General features: G+C 37.8%; 1 protein-coding gene across 1 annotated transcript in view; it reads left to right on the forward strand.

Annotated features, from left to right (window-relative positions):
• The window catches only part of PARVA (parvin alpha), a 160837-nt gene extending 153662 nt beyond the window's left edge, over positions 1-7175 (forward strand). The window contains exon 13 of the mRNA XM_031941900.1: positions 4660-7175. Within this exon, the coding sequence (XP_031797760.1) occupies positions 4660-4736 (77 nt within the window). The 3' untranslated portion in view covers positions 4737-7175. The remainder of the gene's footprint in view (positions 1-4659) is intronic.
• Positions 7176-9511: the final 2336 nt, after the last annotated feature.

Below are 9511 nucleotides of genomic sequence, written 5' to 3' on the forward strand. Positions count from 1 at the left end.
TTTTGTCTTCTAAATCAATGATATCAAATTTAAATCTCTCCTAAATCATACATAAGGATCAGGCCACATATTGACTTAGAATACTAGATATTAATATTTTGTTGAGGCATATATGACTCTTCATGATCCTATTTGGATTATCTTGGAATGGAACGTCCTTTTCTTCTCCAGTTCATTTTACAAATGAGAAAACTGAGGCAAGCCAGATTAAGTGACTTGCCCAGGCTCACACAGCTAGTAAGTGAGGTCTTCCTGACTCCAGGCTCAGTGCTCTATGCAAGTGTGTCACATAGCTGTCCCACACTATCACTATTGATGTTCTATTGTATATTTATTTAATTTGTTAAATATTTTCAAATTGCATTTTAATATGGTCTTGGCCACACACATTTCTATTCTACATACTTCATAGACTCTTTACTTCTTTCTAGATAAATATTTGGCTGAGGATGGGACTTTCCTTTTGATCCCCTAAAGCTAGAGGACTGAGAAAACTCCAAGGCTCTCCTCATTCAATGAGCCTCTAGCCTAATCAACAAGCATTTATCATTATTTTTAAAGCCTCCACCTTCACTGCACCTTGGACAAGTTTTCAAGGTGTTATTACTTTCTAGGAATTATGGAGAATCTCCAACTCTCTCCCAGCCCCCCAGTCACTTTAAGTGTCCTTAAAGCACCCACTTCCCAGTCTAAAGTCAAGCAGGTCTCAAGATTAGGGATGGGATCAGTGATCTCATTAATATAAGGAATAAGAGGAAGCCAGAGGAGTCCCATCTCTGAAACTTTGAATTGTTGGGGATTGGACTAAACCACTGAGAGATTACACAGGTTTACACAGCCAGTGTCTGTCAGAGGCAGGACAGGAATCCGCGTTTTCCTGAGGTTATTCAAGAGGAAGAGGAAGAATGAAACACCGGAAGCAAGTTTTACATTTAAAACGAAAATCATATACATTGGGATTGTAGAGCAAAAATAGTTGACTTGCCAGATGCCATTTATTTTTCAAAATTGATTCCTGCCCTTAGATATTGGATTAAATGACTTTAAATGTTCAGAAAGAATTTGGCAGAGTCAGAACCCCAAAAGACCTTGAATGGCTGGAGAATGTATTTAAATAATTGATAAATGTATTTAAATGTTACACAGGTTCAAAAAATCACCTACACAATTATAAGATGAGAAAGTCATGATAGTTGTTCATCTCTGTCAGTCAGTGAAGAAACATTTATTAAGTGACTGCTGTGTTCCAGGCTCTAAGCTAAGCACTAACAACACATAAAAAGACAAAAAATAATCCCTAATTTCTAGGAGTTTATAATCTCATAGGGAAAAAAAAAAGGAGGAGGAAGACTTTGAGCAGATAGTGATTCCACTATGGCTCAAGACTGTGATAGAGAAGCCAAATGAGTTAATTTAGGAGAGTCTGGGACTGTGGAGGTAACAGCTCAAATGATACTAGGAGTTTTGTTTTCAGTTTGGAGTGTTATATTTTTGAAGGGTCTTACCTAATCTTACGGCATCTAGAGAAAGATAGCCAGGATGGTGAAGAACCTAGCAATTAGATAGTATAAGGATCAGATTAATAATCATAACAAAGATAAAAATTAATAATAAAAATAACAGCTAGTATTGACATAGCACCTACTGTGCATCAGGAACTGTGCTAAGCACTTTACAAATACCTAATTTTATCTTCACAACATCCCCAAGGTACAATTGTTACCCCATTTTACAGTTGAGGAAACTGAGGGAAACAGAAGATAAGAGATTTGCCCAGAGTTATGAAGCTAGTGAGTGATAGAGATACTTCCAAGGCTCCCAAGGAGGAAACGAGGGTAGAGCTGCAAAGAATTTGAAAATTTAGGTCTGATCTAAAGGAAAAAGTCCCTGACTATTAGAACTAAGCTACATGTACATGTTGGATGTTCCCCACACTGGAGGTCCCCAGGCCAAAGCTTAGTGATGCTCTGTCAAGGGGGTTGCTCAGATATGACGAGATACGTAAATGGCATGGAGTCAGGAAGAAACAAATTTAAATCCTGCTTCAGACACTTTCTGGCTGAATGACCCTGGGTAAGCCACTTAACTCCTGTCTACCGCAATTTCCCCATCTGTAAAATAGGAGCATCTATCACTTCCTTTCCATAGCTGCTTCCTTCCCAGGGCTGCTATGAGGATAAAATGAGATTTTTTTCTAAAGGCTTTGCAAATCTCAAAGTACTATATAAATCCTAGATGGTATTGTTTATTATTATTCAGGTAGAAGTTCAACCAAATGGCCTCTTGAGTATGTAATTTTCTCTTTTAAGACACAGAATCTGAGATTGTGGGTTATGACTGTTTTTCATTGAAAATGTCAGCCTCTCCTCCCTTGTTGTTCCCGCATTTCACCCCAACGTAGCCCTGGTATTTTGTTAAGTTCACCGGTATGTCAGGGACTGAAAATGCGACATTGGTCCTCATTTGCTAGAATGCTCATTGGTCCTCTTTTGCTGGAAATTGTGAATTGATCTGTTTTAATAATACCATTAGAGGAGGCAGAAGAGAAATCATTGCAATGAAAAGGTCTCCTGAATGAAAATCAGGAGATCCAGTTTCCCTCTCTGCTCTGGGACTTCTTAGCTCAGTGACAATGGACAAATTATTGACCCTCTGAATTTTATTTTCTTTATCTGTAAGACAGTGGAGCTGGACTCCAAGATTTGTGACATCTCTGTCTGCACCAACATCCCAGGAGTCTAAGCAACCTTTTTAAAAACTGAACTGTCAGAGGAATAAAAATATACCTCTTCTTTCCTTATTCAAGTGGACTAAACAAGAAGATGGTTTGTGGTTCATTTTCTTTCCTCTTTCACTTCAGACCCTCAGTCATCTTCCCCTCTGACTCTCTGTCCGCCAGCCAGGCACTCTGCACCCCCATTTCAGAGACTTTCTAAATCCTTGATGCTTTCTTATTGGACAAATCCCAAAGGGTATGAGAAAAGGCAATAAAAGTTACTAGGAGACCAGTATTAAGTTGTTAATCATATAATTTATTAGGTCTGCAGGCTTTAAAGATGATATGTTTATATGGCCTAGAGCCACAGTTCATTTTCATTAATCCCCCAGCCCCAAAGTCTGCCCAGATAAGTTGTCTCTCTATCAGCCTTCTTGGAAACAGGGAAGATGGTCATTAAATTCCCTGGTGGAAAAAAAATCAGGGATGATCCCTCTATCTTTAACTATGCTGGCCTGGGCATGGAGCCTCTGGTATTCTTGCTCAATATTCTCTCCCTTCCCTTCCTCACATTTTTATGGCAATAAATGGTTTCTAAGATTATATTGCCGGCCCTGACCTCTCACCTGGGCTTCTGTCCCAGATGGGACTATTTTCCATTTAGAGTTCATACCTAATCATACCCATTCTCTGTTTATTTGGATTGGGCTCCCCCCATCTCAACTAATTCTACGAATAAAATATACAGAGATGGGAAAATGGCACTTGCCCTATCCCCATGTAACTTATAGAAGAGTCGAGGGAGAATCTGACCAGCATCCAAATAATGATGATGCAGAATGTTAATACTTAGAAGGGGAAGAGGGAGTGTGGGGGGAAATGATCACTTTTAGCTGAGGAATCAGGACTTCTTTGCCCCTGAAGAAGAGGATGATAAAAACCACCACAACAATAATAGAATTTTTATAGTGCCCCAGGTTTGCAATGTGTTATCTCAGTGGATCCTCAGAACAATCCTATGCGGTAGATGCTATTACTATCCCTATTGTCCAGTTAATATATGTCTGAGATAGGATTTGAACTTCCTGACTCCCAAGTTTAATGTTCTTTTTACTGTCATCTGGTTGCCAGCAGACAAAAGAGTTTATTCTTATTTCTCTTCTATTTTCCCTAGTTATATAATAACTATATATTTATTATATTTGTATAATAATTCCCTAACATGTGTCTGGGAAAGCAGGAGGCAGATCATAAGTACACAACTCTGGGAGATGATAAAAACAAAATCAGCACTGATGAATAGTCTAGTTTGGCTAAAAGACCATCTAGTTTCTCAGGAGCATGAGGAAATTGGGTGAAATAAGGTGGGAAAAGCAGACTAGAGTTAGAATATGAAGGACCCTCAATGTCAGGTTAAGGAGTTTGCATTTAATCCTATATTGCATCCAACTCTTCTCCTTCCATACAGTTCTGAGTCCAATTTATACTCATTTCATAATTTCTATACAAAATAAATATGTATCAAGGAGCCAGTTTGTGAAGAAGATGAAGTTCTCCAAGATGTTGCTATTATGGATGACACTGCTAATTTTATCAAGCCCATGCAAGACATAACATGAAAGTCATAATCTTTCAAAATTTTTCCTAACTATCCACACAGAAGAAGCCAAGTGGATGAAAGCTGTGAACTGGTATTATGTTCTAGTTTCTCTGATAATCTTCTTTCCCAAGCTAGGCTATAAGCCCCCAAAAGGTGAAAATTTTAAATTTCTCTTCTATTTTCCCTAATTATATAATAACTATATATTTATATAATAATTCCCTAACATGTGTCTGGGAAAGCAGGAGGCAGATCATAACTTTTTTTGTTTATTTTCTCAAGTGTCAAATTTTCTCCTGTAAGACTGAAATAGCTCAGCTTCCATTTTCTTTTTCCTTTACAGATATTGTCAACTGCGACTTGAAGTCCACCCTTCGAGTACTTTACAATTTGTTTACCAAATACAGAAATGTGGAATGAAGAAAGAAAGAACCTGGATTGGGGGGATGTCCCAGTGATTCACTTCACACCTCTCCTCATGGTTCGCCCACACCTGCCTCCCTGAGCTGAGGCAGCTAACCAGGCGAGGGACCCCTAATTGCAATGAACTCTACTCTCACCACACTGAACACTAGCTGGGATTATTTACTGTAACTCAGAGAAACTGTGTAATTAAATTTTTGGAAGGAAATGATTAGATATTTACTGAAAACCTGGCTTAGATTCCAAAAGAATATCTAGTTTTTAAAATATATCCCAGTCTTTTTTAAAGAATTTAACTATGATTATTATTCCCCTTTTTTCCCACCCATTTCAGCACTGGAACTCATTAAGAAGTAGAGGTTTTGAAAGACTAAAACAAAATGCAATTAGTGATGGATGGGTGGTGGGCTCTCCCTTTAGACCAGGACTTCTTAAACTCTTTCCACTCTCAAGATCTGTTCACCTGAGAAATTTTTACGTGACCCGGAATATAGATATATAAAATAAGTATACAAATCAAACAGTTACTGATAATGAATCATAATTTCACAACTCCCACATTTAGTTACACACCAAAATTTGTGTACTCTGAATGGTTTCACAATCCAGAGTTTAAGAGGTGTAGCTCTAGTCAATATTTATTTGGCATTTATTTGTTTTTAACCCAAAAAAGAAAAAGGCAGCATTCTATAGTATATAAAGAGCTAGCCTTGGAGTCAAGGAGAAACAGATTCAAGTCCAACCTTTATCACATTCCAGCTGCATGTTGAGGTACCTGAAGGATCATTTAATCTCTGAGAACTCTCAGGCAACTTTCAAGGCCTCTGAGTTACAAATGAGATGCCAAATTGCAACAGTGGAAGAATTTCTATGCCAGCAATCCCATACATTGAAGATATCACAGATCCAAGCCAAGAAAAAAAATCTATTCGGATATATTTTTTTTCCAAACTTCCTTTCTTTCTTCCTAAGTCATTTCAGAAGGATGGAGTGTTTGTTAGGTTAGTGGAAACAAATTCCATCAGGATGCTTTGGGACTGAGGGGTCCCCACAGAAATTGAAAATTTAAAATTTAAACCAAATCATGCCTCAGATACTTTTTACAAACTGAAATGACTCAATTCCTTTAGATTGATAATAATAATGTGAGACCTAGGTTTAAATGTAACTTTTGGGTAAATTCTGGAGATCATTTTTCTTCTTTATAACTTGTATTGGAAAAGCCCTATATTTTTCTTCCAACTAAATACCCAATTCACCATAGTTGGAAAAACACACAGGAACTATGGAATAGAAACAAACCATCCCTTCATTTCCCAGAAAGCAAGACCTTTAGGAGGGATCCTTGAACTTTTAAACAAACAAAAAAAAAATCCTTCTCACCTACTTCCTAAATGATCATTAAGGCCATTACTGGCCAAGGACATCTAGCAGTAATTACCAGAGACTTCGGGTGAGGAGAAGGGAAGTTATTTAGACCAAAGCTTAGTAGTTTTCTTGATCTGAATTGTTTTGGTGCCTTGGGATGACATGTAGCCTGAGCCCAGGGAAGCTGATAGCTTTGTTGTATAGGGAGAGCAATAGTACCTGTGTGTTTGGAAGGGAGAAGGGGAAGGCTACATATCTTCAATATAAGAGAAAATATGTAATAGAAAAAATGCTCAATGTATATAACCATCCTGCTGTGGTGCTTATGGAGTTTTTAAATGAACTAAATACAGTCAGATAAATAGCCCATGTGTCATTTATATTGTCTTTGCCTTAGAGATGCTAGAAATATCACAGAGAATCAGAGAAATGGTCTGTTGCCCTCTCCCTCCTACCAAGAGGTCTACGGCTGCCCTGTTCTTGCTTTAGGCCCATTACACAAGTCTGTCTCTCTTATTAGCTTCCAAAGGGTCCACTGGGATATAAATCCATACTAAACAAAAAAGGGACTTGGCCTGACCATGCTTAAGCCTTTGGAGATGAACTTGCTGGTCTTCCTCACCACATGGTTTTTTAAAAAGCAGTAATTCAAAATGATTGTGTTTCAGATGCATTATGTGATATGGGGGATCAGTTTATTGCTAAAGAATTATTTTCTAGTTAAAGTTGTAAACTCTCCAAGATGCAAAGGGGACAAGGTCCCTTGAGGGCATTTATCTAAGAAAGGCAATTCTGCGAATAATTTGTGACATTATGTTTTTAAAATTATGTTCATGCTCAATATTTTATGGTTTCTGCTTGCTTTCTTCCTTTTGGTTCCTGGTAGTAAATTCAGATAAATAATTGTTTTCTCTGAGTAATACTGAAAATGCTTTTTAAAAAAATAAGAGGACTGTATTCATTTCTAAATGCTTTGCTAGGAGAATTTTACCTCTCCTAAAAAAAAGAAAAAGAAAAGAAAGAAATTGCATCCAAGCAGCAATTGATAAATATTCTTATTTAGATTGATTGATTGTTCTTTTTGCATGTATTCTATAAGTAGAGGGTGGAATGATTGATAAACTCTTTGACTCAATTGCTCCCTTCCTTAATCACTGAACGGGTATAGTCAAACTAAGTCCTGTTGAAGACCTTAGCATAAAAAGACCAATATTGTGCTTCTAGCCCTTCCAAGACCAACATTCTTTCCATGACAATATTGATACCTCTAAAGGGAGCTACTCAGGAACTGGGTTCTAGCAAGAAATCACATGGTCCAATCCATCTCTAGATATTTGGGGAGGGGTGTAAAGAGGAGGGGGCAGGAAGGACTGACAACTGAATTACCCTAATCTACTAATGATGGACAAGGGCTAGTAGAAACTACCACTTCCCCCCTCAAAAAGTAAAGCCTAAAGTCTGAGCCTCAAAAGCAAAGCCCAATTTCCAGTACTGATTTAATATTTTTTTTATCTTTGGGGAAAACTTTACTGGGGTTCTGACTCACATTTCTTGAGGAATGACTTAAATTGCAAAAGATAAAAAGATGGACAATTAAAACAAATCTAGAATGTCCATCTTACAAAAACAAATAACCAGCAAAGAGGCAGAACAGCCTCATGAGGATGAACTCACAGGATTTTTTTTTAAGGAAAAGCTGTCATTTGAAATGAATATCTGAGAATCCTTTAAATCTAAATACTCAAATACAGTCTCTATGTTCCAGGGATGTTAACTAGGCTGATTGCTTTTCATGGATTTTGACTGATTCTGAATTTCCTAACTTAGTACTTATCTCCATTCCCATATTCACACTTGCTAGGAAGCTCACCAAGAAGCTCCATGGTTCTTTCTCTGATGTAGAAAATAATAGTTACTAGCATTTTAGAGTTTACACTTGGTTAAGACCTTAATGTTAGCTTTAGTGTCTTCCTGTCAGGGTAGACAAACAGCTGTGAGCATGGGTCCACAGTAGGAAGAGGAAAGGGGAAAGGAAAAAAGAAGGGAATACATATTTCTATAGCATGTTCCAGGCACTGTGTTAAGTGCTTTTTTTTTTTTTTTTTTACAAATACTATCTCATTTAAACCTCACAACAAGCTGACATGTAGGTGCTGTTATTGTCTCCATTTTTTAGTTGAGCAAACTGAGGCTAACAGGTTAAGTGGCTTACCCATTTTCACACAACCAGTGTTGAAGGCTGGATTTGAACTCATTTATTCCTGACTCCAGACCTGATATTCCATAGAGCACCGGATGTAGGAAAGTTAGGAAATTTAGCTCTTAAGCCAGTGGTCCTCAAAGTATAGTCCAAAAAATTGTTGAGGTCTCTGAAACCCTTTCAGAGGGTCTACAAATTCAAAATTATTTTTTATTTCTAATATAATAAATAGCTATAAATATAACCCATGTGAACAAAAACTCTTTGAACAGATCCTCGATAATTTTTTTAACAACATGAGGATACTGAGAACAAAGGTTTGAGAACCACTGTCTTAAGCCCATCTCTGGCACTGATACTTTGTGAAGACTTGGACAAGTCATTGTCATCCAGAGACCAAAGTCTCAGGGCAATAATTCCTCTATAATAGGATGAGATGAGGGCTCGAGTCTCCTTGCTATGCCATTCTGTGAATCCATGACAACATTAAGGGGAATGTTAGCATATATGGGAAAGAATAAGAAATCACAAAGGAAATAATTAAGAGTACCTGCCTTCCCACTGGAGATTGCTCAGGGTCCCTAAGGCCAATCTTAGTATTTGTCTGAAAAAGATACCCATTTTCTACAAGGTCAAAGAAAAGGTCATTGGGGAAACATGGTTAAAATTTCCCTCCAAGCAGCTTCTGCCTAGAGGCCTGAAGACCTGAATTCAAATTTTATTATCTGAATGACTTACATTCAATCCACATGTTTTCCTCAGTTCTCTCATCTATAAAATTAGCTGGACAAGAAAATGTCAAATCACCCCAGTTTGCCAAGAAAACCCCAAATGGAATCCTGAAGGGTTGGATACAAGTAAAATAACTTAATAACACCAAATCTTCCCATTATTCTCTCTAGAAGGGTGTGGGATGAAGGCAGACTCTCATTTCCTCACACGGAAGGAGGTAGTTGGTGTCTGTAAGCTGAGGCACGTCCCCAAACTATAACGAAGATTTATGCCGGAGAGGTGGAAGCAAGAAGCAGCTACTCAAGCTCTAACAAAAAATCATTAAATGCAGGAGATTGGAGCCTTGGTTACAGAGCAGAGCAAAGTGGATGGCTGAGCTGGGAGCCAATGACAATGGCCAGTGTAGACAAACAATGTGACTGATCCCAAATCATTTTTTTCTCTTGTAGGGCTTTTGGCCTGAACAACAGAG

The sequence above is a fragment of the Sarcophilus harrisii genome, chromosome 6 (assembly GCF_902635505.1).
Source record: "Sarcophilus harrisii chromosome 6, mSarHar1.11, whole genome shotgun sequence".
NCBI classification, from domain to species: domain Eukaryota; kingdom Metazoa; phylum Chordata; class Mammalia; order Dasyuromorphia; family Dasyuridae; genus Sarcophilus; species Sarcophilus harrisii.